The sequence below is a fragment of the Moschus berezovskii genome, chromosome 7 (genome assembly GCF_049115385.1).
Source record: "Moschus berezovskii isolate FMDL1 chromosome 7, NW_MosBer_1.0, whole genome shotgun sequence".
Classification (NCBI taxonomy): domain Eukaryota; kingdom Metazoa; phylum Chordata; class Mammalia; order Artiodactyla; family Moschidae; genus Moschus; species Moschus berezovskii.
Window position 1 is genome coordinate 92,806,281 of NC_142466.1, and position 13,484 is coordinate 92,819,764.

Genomic DNA, 13,484 nt, shown 5'->3' on the forward strand with positions numbered 1-13,484 from the left:
CAACATTGGACTGTATCATATTGTTTAACTAACTTAGTTAAGCGGTGTATAATTGGATTGTAAATTAATGGTTTAATGGAGAGTCAGTGCACAAATGATCACTTTTGCAGAGTTCTCCTGTTTTTGAGTTATTTGAAGAGAGCCAAGGGGGATTTCCTGTACAACGTCACGAACTTCCATCCAGAGTTCATCAGGCACTGTATCTATCAGATCTAGTCCCTTAAATCTATTTCTCACTTCCACTGTATAATCATAAGGGATTTGATTTAGGTCATATCTGAATGGTCTAGTGGTTTTCCCTACTTTCTTCAATTTAAGTCTGAATTTGGCAATAAGGAGTTCGTGATCTGAGCCACAGTCAGCTCCTGGTCTTGTTTTTGCTAACTGTATAGAGCTTCTCCACCTTTGACTGCAAAGAATATAATCAATCTGATTTCAGTGTTGACCATCTGGTGATGTCCATGTGTAGAGTCTTCTCTTGTGTTGTTGGAAGAGGGTGTTTGCTATGACCAGTGTATTCTCTTGGCAAACTCTGTTAGCCTTTGCCCTGCTTAATTCCGTACTCCAAGGCCGAATTAGCCTGTTATTCCAGGTGTCTCTTGACTTCCTACTTTTGCGTTCCAGTCCCCTATAACGAAAGGACATCTTTTTTGGGTGTTAGTTCTAAAAGGTCTTGTAGGTCTTCATAGAACCATTCAGCTTCGGCTTCTTCAGCGTTACCGGTTGGGGCATAGGCCTGGATTACTGTAATATTGAATGGTTTGCCTTGGAAACGAACAGAAATCATTCTGTCGTTTTTAAGATTGCATCCAAGTACTGCATTTTGAACTCTTTTGTTGACCATGATGGCTACTCCATTTCTTCTAAGGGATTCCTGCCCACAGTAGTAGATATAATGGTCATCTGAGTTAAATTCACCCATTCCAGTCCATTTCACTGATTCCTAGAATGTCGACGTTCACTCTTGCCATCTCCTGTTTGACCACTTCCAATTTGCCTTGATTCATGGACCTAACATTCCAGGTTCCTATGCAATATTGCTCTTTACAGCATCGGACCTTGCTTCTATCACCAGTCACATCCACAACTGGGTATTGCTTTTGCTTTGGCTCCATCCCTTCATTCCTTTTAGAGTTATTTCTCCACTGATCTCCAGTAGCATACTGGGCACCTACCGACCTGGGGAATTCCTCATTGAGTATCCTATCATTTTGCCCTTTGATACTGTTCATGGGGTTCTCAAGGCAAGTATACTGAAGTGGTTTGTGACATTGTACAGGAGACAGGGACCAAGACCATCCCTATGGAAAAGAAATGCAAAAAAGCAAAATGGCTGTCTGAGGAGGCCTTACAAATAGCTGTGAAAAGAAGAGAAGCGAAAAGCAAAGGAGAAAAGGAAAGATATAAGCATCTGATGCAGAGTTCCAAAGAATAGCATGGAGAGATAAGAAAGCCTTCCTCAACGATCAATGCAAAGAAATAGAGGAAAACAACAGAACAGGAAAGACTAGAGATCTCTTCAAGAAAATTAGAGATTCCAAGGGAACATTTCATGCAAAGATGGGCTTGATAAAGGACAGGAATGGTATGGACCTAACAAAAGCAGAAGATATTAAGAAGAGTGGCAAGAATACACAGAAGAACTGTACAAAAAAGATCTTCATGACCAAGATAGTCACGATAACGTGATCACTGACCTAGAGCCAGACATCTTGGAATGTGAAGTCAAGTGGGCCTTAGAGAGCATCACTACGAACAAAGCTAGTGGAGGTGATGGAATTCCAGTTGAGCTATTTCAAATCTTGAAAGATGATGCTGTGAAAGTGCTACACTCAATATGCCAGCAAATTTGGAAAACTCAGCAGTGGCCACAGGACTGGAAAAGGTCAGTTTTCATTCCAATCCCAAAGAGAGGCAATGTCAAAGAATGCTCAAACTACTGCACAATTGCACTCATCTCACACGCTAGTAAAGTCATGCTGAAAATTCTCCAAGCCAGGCTTCAGCAATACGTGAACCGTGAACTTCCAGATGTTCAAGCAGGTTTTAGAAAAGGCAGAGGCACCAGAGATCAAATTGCCAACATCCGCTGGATCTTGGAGAAAGCAAGAGAGTTCCAGAAAAACATCTATTTCTGCTTCATTGATTATGCCAAAGCCTTTGACTGTGTGGATCACAACAAACTGTGGAAAATTCTGAAAGAGATGGGAATACCAGACCACCTGACCTGCCTCTTGAGAAACCTGTATGCAGATCAGGAAGCAACAGTCAGAACTGTACATTGAACAACAGACTGGTTCCAAATAGGAAAAGGAGTCTGTCAAGGCTGTATATTGTCACCTTGCTTATATAACTTATATGCAGAGTTCCATCATGAGGAACACTGGGCTGGAAGAAGCACAAGCTGGAATCAAGATTGCTGGGAGAAATATCGATAACCTCAGATATGCAGATGGCACCACCCTTATGGCAGAAAGTGAAGAGGAACTCAAAAGCCTCTTGATGAAAGTGAAAGAGGAGAATGAAAAGGTTGGCTTGAAGCTCAACATTCAGAAAACAAAGATCATGGCATCTGGTCCCATCACTTCATGGGAAATAGATGGAAAAACAGTGTCAGACTTTATTTTTTTGGGCTCCAAAATCACTGTGGATGCTGATTGCAGCCATGAAATTAAAAGACGCTTACTCCTTGGAAGGAAAGTTATGACCAACCCAGATAGCATATTAAAAAGCAGAGACATTACTTTGCCAACCAAGGTCCATCTAATCAAGGCTATGGTTTTTCCAGTGGTCATGCATGGATGTGAGAGTTACACTGTGAAGAAAGCTGATCGCCGAAGAATTGATGCTTTTGAACTGTGGTGCTGGAGAAGACTCTTGAGAGTCCCTTGGACTGCAAGGAGATCCATCCAGTCCATTCTAAAGGAGATCAATCCTGGTTGTTCATTGGAAGGACTGATGGTAAAGCTGAAACTCCAATACTTTGGCCACCTCATGTGACGAATTGACTCACTGGAAAAGACTGATGCTGGGAGGGATTGGGGGCAGGAGGAGACGGAGACGACAGAGAATGAGGTGGCTGGATAGCATCACCGACTCGATGGACATGAGTTTGAGTGAACTCCGGGAGTTGGTGATGGACAGGGAGGCCTGGCGTGCTGTGATTCATGGGGTCGCAAAGAGTTGGAGACGACTGAGCGACTGAACTGAAGGGGGATTTCTGCTTCCAACCAAGATGAATAACAGAGACCAGTATCACCATCCTGCCTGAAATAACTATAAAACCAGGCAAAATATGTAAAAATGGTTTTGGACATTGAAAAGCAGGCAGCTTGGAATCATGATCTTTGAGAGAGGACAATCAAATGTGGTGAGCTTCAGGTTGCACCAGCTGCCTCCCTGGAAGTAGTTTGCATGCTGCAGTATGGGGAGTACCTAAACAGAGCCTTCTTGGAGACATGTAGAGAGCCAGGATGGATAGAATTTGCAGTGTATTATGTTGGAGTGAAGGGAGTAGCATGAAGAGAGGCTACAGAAACATGTGGAGGACCTTCCAGTTTTTGCTGGTCTAGAGTATTTGGCTGAGTACTGATCTGCACAGGCTACCCAAGACTAGGGAAAGATAGAGGAAGAAGTAGACAGAACAGTTCCAGGGCATTCAGGGGGCTGGAAATAGTTCATGTTCCCACCAGTCAGAGAAGAAAAGCCTCATGATACACAGAGCAGCAGGTGGAAGCCTTACAAAGTTGTGGCCTTAAGCAGTGGGCTAAATTAGCCTAAAATGAAGGCAGCTATGGAGCTCCCATACTAATTTCAGATAACCAGCCTAATGAGGCAGAAAAAAAGTCAGTAATTGAGACCTATTGAATAAGTAATGAGGATTTCCTTGAGGAGAAAGAAGGATTAAGTCAAACATGGTAAAATTATGACTGGTTGTTTAGGCAAACAGGAAAGCTGTTTAATTTATAAACCAGTGCAACTGGGGCTACTAGAATTTAGATGAAGGCGCGTGATCAACAACTCCAAGAAGAATGAAAGGGAATCTGCACTGAATACTTTTGATAGCCCTACAGATGCAAATGGGCTTCCTAGGTGGCGCTAGTGGTAAAAACCCACCTGCCCATACAGGAGACGTAAGAGATGCAGGTTCAATCCCTGGGTGGGATCAAGCCCCTGGAGAATGAAATGGCAAGCCACTCCAGTATTCTTGCCTGGAGAATAGGGTTGCAAAGACTTGCAAATAAAGTGACTTACCATGCATGCATGCATACACAATACAGGTATATAATATCTAAACAGTAATGATTTTGTATTTTGTCTTGCATGTTAGAATAAGCCTATAGACAAGGCATGGAAAACTTGTTTACAGGTATTTTTTGTTGTTTAGTTGCTAAATCTTGTCTGACTCTTTTGCAATCCCATGGACTATAGCCCGCCAGGCTCCTCTGACCATGGAATTTTCCTTGCAAGAATACGGGAATGAATTGCCATTTCCTTCTCCAGGGGTTCTTCCTGACTCAGGAATCAAAGCTGCATCTCCTGCATTGGCAGGTGAATTTTTACTGCTGAGCCCCCAGGAATGCCCAATTCCAGATATAGCTTTAGTGTAAAAATTAAAAATCATTTAAAAAATTATATCGGTCCCCTGCACTTCCAAGTTCTTCTACCTATATCATTTTTTCAATTACTTTTAACTTTTAAGCTTTAGCTAGATCTTAATTAGCTAAAGCTTAAAATTTTAAATTGTTCAAAAAAAAAAGGAAATGAAATAGGTAGCAGAACTTGGAAGTGGAGGGGAAAGGTGAAATGGAATAGTATAGATAAAACTACTTTTCTTATTTTACAAAGTGAGGAATCCAGTTACTGTTTAAAGTGGATAGACTAAAATATGGCTAAAGGATATTACTTAAAATTACAAAGATAATCAGAATTAAAAATATTTTGGTGTGTTTAATGGACAAAGATTTGGCATGGTGGGAGGTAGGTAGAATAAATGAGCCAGTTTGCTCGTTTTGGTGAATCATTTTAAAGATGGTAAAATAATCACCAGAAGTGTACATGTAGTCATTTCCCCTGGAAGAACTAAACCCAGTGTTTACACTTTTTACCTCTGGGGAGTAAAAGTTGGGCTGGGAGACAGGAATGGAGACTTTTCATTCTGTACCATTTATTTCATTGTAAACTTTTATATACAGCATGTGGTCCACTGGAGAAGGGAATGACAAACCACTTCAGTATACTTGCCTTGAGAACCCCATGAACAGTATCAAAAGGCAAAATGATAGGATACTGAATGAGGAATTCCCCAGGTCGGTAGGTGCCCAGTATGCTACTGGAGATCAGTGGAGAAATAACTCTAGAAGGAATGAAGGGATGGAGCCAAAGCAAAAGCAATACCCAGTTGTGGATGTGACTGGTGATAGAAGCAAGGTCCGATGCTGTAAAGAGCAATATTGCATAGGAACCTGGAATGTTAGGTCCATGAATCAAGGCAAATTGGAAGTGGTCAAACAGGAGATGGCAAGAGTGAACGTCGACATTCTAGGAATCAGTGAAATGGACTGGAATGGGTGAATTTGACTCAGATGACCATTATATCTACTACTGTGGGCACGAATCCCTTAGAAGAAATGGAGTAGCCATCATGGTCAACAAAAGAGTCCGAAATGCAGTACTTGGATGCAATCTAAAAGACGACAGAATGATTTCTGTTCGTTTCCAAGGCAAACCATTCAATATTACAGTAATCCAAGTCTATGCCCCAACCAGTAATGCTGAAGAAGCCGAAGTTAAATGGTTCTATGAAGACCTACAAGACCTTTTAGAACTAACACCCAAAAAAGATGTCCTTTTCATTATAGTGGACTAGAATGCAAAAGTAGGAAGTCTTAAACACCTGGAATAACAGGCAAATTTGGCCTTGGAGCACGAAATGAAGCAGGGCAAAGGCTAAATAGAGTTTTTCCAAGAGAACGCACTGGTCATAGCAAACACCCTCTTCCAACAACACAAGAGAAGACTCTACACATGGACATCACCAGATGGTCAACACCGAAATCAGATTGATTATATTCTTTGCAGCCAAAGATGGAGAAGCTCTATACAGTTAGCAAAAACAAGACCAGGAGCTGACTGTGGCTCAGATCATGAACTCCTTATTGCCAAATGCAGATTTAAATTGAAGAAAGTAGGGCAAACCACTAGACCATTCAGATATGACTTAAATCAAATCCCTTATGATTATACATTGGAAGTAAGAAATAGATTTAAGGGACTAGATCTGACAGATAGAGTGCCTGATGACCTATGGACGGAGGTTCGTGACATTGTACAGGAGACAGGAACCAAGACCATCCCCATGGAAAAGAAATGCAAAAAAGCAAAATGGCTGTCTGAGGAGGCCTTCCAAATAGCTGTGAAAAGAACAGAAGCGAAAAGCAAAGGAGAAAAGGAACGATATAAGCATCTGAAGGCAGAGTTCCAAAGAACAACATGGAGAGATAAGAAAGCCTTCCTCAGTGATCAATGCAAAGAAATAGAGGAAAACAGAATAGGAAAAACAAGAGATCTCTCCAAGAAAATTAGAGATATCAAGGGAACATTTCATGCAAAGATGGGCTCGATAAAGGACAGAAATGGTATGGACCTTAAGAGAAGCAGAAGATATCAAGAAGAGGTGGCAAGAATGCACAGAAGAACTATACAAAAAGATTTTCATGAACAAGATAATCACAATGGTGTGATCACTCACCTAGAACCAGACATCTTGGAATGTGAAGTCAAGTGGGCCTTAGAAAGCATCACTATGAACAAATCTAGTGGAGGTGATGGAATTCCAATTGAGCTATTTCAAATCCTGAAAGATGATGCTGTGAAAGTGCTGCACTCAATATGCCAGCAAATTTGGAAAACCCAGCAGTGGCCACAGGACTGGAAAAGGTCAGTCTTCATTCCAATCCCAAAGAAAGGCAATGCCAAGGAATGCTCAAACTACTGCACTATTGCACTCATCTCACACGCTAGTAAAGTCATGCTGAAAATTCTCCAAGCCAGGCTTCAGCAATACGTGAACCGTGAACTTCCAGATGTTCAAGCAGGTTTTAGAAAAGGCAGAGGCACCAGAGATCAAATTGCCAACATCCACTGGATCTTGGAGAAAGCAAGAGAGTTCCAGAAAAATATCTATTTCTGCTTCATTGACTATGCCAAAGCCTTTGACTGTGTGGATCACAACAAACTGTGGAAAATTCTGAAAGAGATAGGAATACCAGACCACCTGACCTTCCTGCAGGTCAGGAAGCAACAGTTAGAACTGGACATGGAACAACAGACTAGTTCCAAATAGGAAAAGGAGTGCGTCAAGTTTGTATATTGTCACCCTGCTTATTTAACTTACATGCAGAGTACATCATGAGGAACATTGGGCTGGAAGAAGCACAAGCTGGAATCAAGATTGGCGGGAGAAATATCAATAACCTCAGATATGCAGATGACACCACCCTTATGGCAGAAAGTGAAGACGAACTCAAAAACCTCTTGATGAAAGTGAAAGACGAGAGTGAAAAGGTTGGCTTGAAGCTCAACATTCAGAAAACAAAGATCATGGCATCTGGTCCCATCACTTCATGAGAAATAGATGGGGAAACAGTGGAAGCAGTGTCAGACTTTATTTTTTGGAGCTCCAAAATCACTGCAAATGCTGATTGCAGCCATGAAATTAAGAGACGCTTACTCCTAGGAAGGAAAGTTATGACCTACCTAGATAGCATATTAGAAAGCTGAGACATTACTTTGCCAACCAAGGTCCATCTAGTCAAGGCTATGGTTTTTCCCGTGGTCATGTATGGATGTGAGAGTTGGACTGTGAAGAAAGCTGATCGCTGAAGAATTGATTCTTTTGAACTGTGGTACTGGAGAAGACTCTTGAGAGTCCCTTGGACTGCAAGGAGATCCAACCAGTCCATTCTAGAGGAGATCAATCCTGGTTGTTCATTGGAAGGACTGATGGTAAAGCTGAAACTCCAATACTTTGGCCACTTCATGCGACGAGTTGACTCACTGGAAAAGACTCTGATGCTGGGAGGGATTGGGGGTGGGAGGAGAAGGGGATGACAGAGAATGAGGTGGCTGGATGTAATCACCGACTCGATGGACATGAGTTTGAGTGAACTCCGGGAGTTGGTGATGGATGGGAGACCTGGCGTGCTGTGTTTCATGGGGTTGCAAAGAGTCGCAAAGAGTCAGACACGACTGAGCGACTGAACTGAACTGAACTGAATTATCTTGTGTTTGAATGTCTGTTTTTTAACCTCAAATTGTATTGCAAATCATTTTTAGTCTTTTTTAAAAAAACTATTGTATCTTGATGTGTCTTGGGACTTCTGAAAACACTAATGTGATGGTTAACCACATACACTATGCAGACAGGGGAGCTGATTGTTTTTGTTTTAATTTTTGATGATCACTGCCCATCTGAGGGTTAAATCTCAGCTTTAGGTACTAGGATATGAATAACTATAGAATTTAAATAGAAAGGGCATCCATGTCTATGAGGTCTAGAACCATTACATATGAAAAATGTGGAGGAGAAGATCTGCTGGTGGATAGCCTGGAAAGATATAATGCGAGAGTACATGATCGCCAGCCAGCTTTAGATATGTGGAACAAAGGGTTTATTATTCTGTGTGGTCTCAGAGCAGATATTTACAGAGTAGCCACATAAAAAGAGTTTTTTACTAGAATTGTGTGATGATGTCACTGTTACTTTTCAAAGACATTGTGGAGAGAATGCTCATATGGGTTAGGATTCTGATAGAGGACTTCTGAGGTTCCTCACAAATTTGAGTTTCTGAGGGCCGAGTTGAGAAGAAAGTTTTAATACAGGCCTCAATCTTATTTGTACTTTTTACTACCCAAAGGGATAAGATTAATTCAACACTCTTTAAAGCCATTTTGGGGGTGGTTTCTTTGGCCACTCTGTGCAGCATATGGGATCTTAATTTCCAGACCAGGGATCAAACCCCTTCCCCTATATTGAAAGTGTGGAGTCTTAACCACTGACCACCGGGAAAGTTCCTAAAGCCATGTTTTCAGTGGGTTTTAGATGTTAGATCCATGAAACTGTGTCATTTCACCTCAAGAGATATGTATACAGTGAATGTGTCCCTTACATCAGACTCTCCCCTTTTCAAGAGAAAGAGAAGAGCAAGTCATGACTTCTCCTCTTGAGACCCCATGGTGTGCAGGGGAGCCAGTCCAGTAGTCGCATTTTATTACTTCACAGCTGAAGAGCTTAGGGTGGCTTCAGGAAAGACTTAACAGAAAAAGTGACAGCTAGGTCTGTCTTGTCGCCACATGCTGGATCACCTGGGACATGCTTCATAACTCCTCATCTACCGAACAACAATTCTGACTGCTCTAAAAATCCCATGGTTCTAAAATGGTGATAATTGGGTTTTTTGGGTCAAAATATGTTTTAAAGGTCCAGAACTTTGAAAAGTAATATGGTAAAAATATTTAGTGTAAATCTGATCTTAGTGGGTATTCTTTTAAATTAAATTTTTGCTAATGAGTTTCCTGGAACAACTTGTTCCATTAGTCCATTGACTTCTTGTCTTTATGTAATATTTGTTTGAAATATTATGTACATTATAAAGTTTTATATTAATTAGTATGATACCAGACTTGTTATATGAATATTGCAGGAATTTCTTTTATCTTTCATAATAGAATATATCTGTGATTTTAATTTCTGCATTTCTTTTGAAGGGAGACAGTTTCATCACGTAGGACTTGAAAATTTTATACCTATTGAGCATATAAAACTTGATTTTAGAAATAAAATTTTAGTGAATTTGAAATTCTCAGAGGGTCACTGAAATTTGTGAAGTGATTTTTTTTTCCACAAAAATAAATGCTCCAAGGAAAATATTAATTAAGACTGTATTTAATTACCACTTAGTTTATTGGTGCCAAAATTTTCAACAGATATTTAAAGCATTTTTTAAAAAATTAACAATAAAAAAAATTAATTTTTGACCCTCTAGTCCCTGATGCTCAAACAATAAGCATGCCTTTTCAAATAAAAATATTAAGATCATTATTTAGGAAAAAACTTTATACTGTGTGTGACTTTCTGTTGTATCACAGTTAACTCTCCCCTTCTAGAAAATTGCAGACTTCTTTATCATGGCTTTCTGGTGACCAGACCCCATCCAGGAGCCATCAAGTAGCCCACCTAGAGTTAAGAGTTACCCCATTAGAACTAGAACAAAGAGTCTCCTAGGGTCCTTATCACTTAGGAATTTACAGGAATCTACCTACGGAGAATGCAATGGCAAGCCACTCCAGTACTCTTGCCTAGAAAATCCCATGGATGGAGGAACCTGGTAGGCTGCAGTCTGTGGGGTTGCTATGGGTCGGACACGACTGAGCGACTTCACTTTCACACATTGGAGAAGGAAATGGCAACCCACTCCAGTGTTCTTGCCTGGAGAATCCCGGGGACGGGGGAGCCTGGTGGGCTTCCATCTATGGGGTCACACAGAGTCGGACACGACTGAAGTGACTTAGCAGCAGCAGCAGTTGCTCTGTATCAGGAACCAGGGAGCAGAAATCAATATGTGTTTTGTTTATTTCACAATCTGACACATAATAGGGGCTTCAAAAAAGTGACTATTTTTCCTTTTGACACATTAAAAGATTTACTTAACTTTCCTCAGTGGAAACCATAGCAACACAATGGTCACTTAGCCATATAATTTACCAATAGATAGATGAAGACTGTTAACTGTAAAGTTATAAATTCAGTAACCCTCACTGAATTGAATTTGTAAAGAAGGAGGGATTCTGTTTAATTGCCTAGTGTACCATTGTGTCCACAATAAATGTTACCCCTTGAGCCTAGTTCAAGCACAAATTCCTTTTTTAAGCATTGCACCTGCCCTCAAATTGGGCAGCCCTCTTGCTTATCCCAGACTGCCTTGTGACACTTAGCACATGTTAGCATTATTTATGTCTACATCTTATCTTCCCAACAGTCTATAAATGTACAGGAAGAGTAGGTCTTATTTTTTTCTATCATTTCCTTACAGTCTAGCCCAGCACTCTCCAATAGAATATTATATGAGCCACGTATTCAAATTTGGATTCTCCAGTAACAAAAAAAAGGATCAGAAAAATAATTTTAATAATTTATTTAACCTAATGTATTTTTAAGTATTTAAATGTAAAATCAGTGTAAAAAATTAAATATTTTACATTCTTTTTTTGTGCCGTTCTCCAAAATCTTGTATTTTATATCTATAGCATATCTCAGATCTATACTAGCCACGTTTTAAATGCTCAGTAACCGCTTAGCTAATGACTGCTGTATTAGACAGTAGAAGACTAGCACATTATAGGTGATTAGCAAATAAATATTCCATAGGCAAAACTTCAAAAAGTAATCTTTTCCCCCCAACAGACTACCATGGCTGCAGGAGCCTTGCCTCAAAATGAACAACCATATTCTACATTGGTGAATAACAGTGGATATGCTGCAAACATGAAAGGTAATAGTTTTTTTTCCTTATTAATTTATACTTTATTTTACTTTATTTTTTCTTAAATTTATTTTTTAATTGGAGGAAAATTGCTTTATAATCTTTTGTTGGTTTCTGCCATGTAAAAACTTGAATAAGCCATAATTATACATATATCCCCTCCCTCTTGAGACTCCCTCCCCTCCCACATCCCACTCTAGCAGGTCATCACAGAGCACCAGGCTGGGGTCTCTGTGTTCTATAGCAACTTCCACCAGCTATCTGTTTTACCTATGATAGTGTATGTATGTCAATGCTACTGTCTCCATCCGTCCCACCCTCTTCTTCCCCACTGTCTCCACAAGTCCATTCTCTACATCTGTGTCTCCATTACTCCCATACAGATAGGTTCATCAGTATCATTTTTCTAAATTCTGTATGTATACATATAATGTATGATATGTATTGACTTCACTCTGTATAACAAGTTCTAAGTTCATCCACCTCACTACCACTAACCCAAAATTCGTGACCCTATGGACTATAGTCCATGGAATTCTCCAGGCCAGAATACTGGAGTGATTAGCCATTCCGATCTCCAGGGGATCTTCCCAACCCACGGATTGAACCCAGGTCTCATGCATTGCAAGTATGGCTTAATAATACATTGTATATATATGTACATCTTCTTTATCCATTCATCTGTTGATGGACATCTAGGTTCCTTCTGTGTCCTGGCTATTGTAAGTAGTGTTGCAGTGAACACTGGGTTATGTGTGTCTTTTTGAATTGTGGTTTTATCAGGATATATCCCCAGTAGTGGGAGTGCTGGGTCATCTGGTAGATTTATTCCTAGCTTCTTAAGAAATCTCCATAATGGCTGTATCAGTTTACTTTTCCACCAGCTGTGCGGACGGTTCCCTTTTCTGCATATCCTCTCTAACATTTAAGGTTTGTAGACTTTTTGATCGGAGAAGGCAGTGGCACGCCACTCCAGTACTCTTGCCTAGAAAATCCCATGGATGGAGGAGCCTGGTAGGCTGCAGTCCGTGGGGTCGCTAAGGGTTGGACACGACTGAGTGACTTCACTTTCACTTTTCACTTTCACATTGGAGAAGGAAATGGCAACCCACTCCAGTGTTCTTGCCTGGAGAATCCCAGGGACGGGAGAGCCTGGTGGGCTTCCGTCTATGGGGTCACACAGAGTCGGACACGATTGAAGTGACTTAGCAGCAGCAGCAGCAGACTTTTTGATAATGACCATTCTGATTGGTTTTTGCCAAGAGAACGCACTGTTCATAGCAAACACCCTCTTCCAACAACACAGGAGAAGACTACACATGGACATCACCAGATGGACAATACTGAAATCAGATTGATTATATTATTTGCAGCCAAAGATGAAGAAGCTCTATACAGTCAGCAAAAACAAGACCAGGAGCTGACTGTGGCTCAGATCATGAACTCCTTATTGCCAGATTCAGACCTAAATTGAAGAAAGTAGGGAAAACCACTAGACCATTCACGTATGACCTAAATCAAATTCCTTATAATTATACAGTGGAAGTGACAAATAGATGCAAGGAAGTAGATCTGTTAGAGTGCCTGAAGAACTATGGGTGGGGGTTTGTGACGTTGTACAGGATGAAGTGATCAAGACCATCCCCAAGAAAAAGAAATGCACAGTGGTTGTCTGAGGAGGCCTTATAAATAGCTGAGAAAAGAAGAGAAGCAAAAGGCAAAGGAGAAGAGGAAAGATACACCCATTTGCATTACTTTGTCAACAGAGGTCCATCTAGTCAAGGCTATAGTTTTTCCAGTGGTCATGTATGGATGTGAGAGTTGGACTGTGAAGAAAGCTGAGCGCCGAAGAATTGATGCTATGAACTGTGGTGTTGGAGAAGACTCTTGAGACTCCCTTGGACTGCAAGGAGATCCAACCAGTCCATCCTAAAGGAGATC

General features: G+C 40.7%; 1 protein-coding gene across 5 annotated transcripts in view; it reads left to right on the forward strand.

Moving 5' to 3' along the window:
• PTPDC1 (protein tyrosine phosphatase domain containing 1) overlaps positions 1-13,484 on the forward strand; it is a 69,241-nt gene that overhangs the window by 21,404 nt on the left and 34,353 nt on the right. For 4 of the 5 annotated variants that reach the window (XR_016037880.1, XM_055427501.2, XM_055427500.2 and 1 more), the window contains exon 2: positions 11,465-11,552. The exons of the other annotated variant lie outside the window; for it this stretch is intronic. Coding sequence is in view for 3 of the 4 variants with exons in the window: in XM_055427501.2 (XP_055283476.2) it covers positions 11,471-11,552 (82 nt within the window). In the remaining variant the exon portion in view is untranslated. The remainder of the gene's footprint in view (positions 1-11,464; positions 11,553-13,484) is intronic. 5 annotated transcript variants of the gene reach the window in all.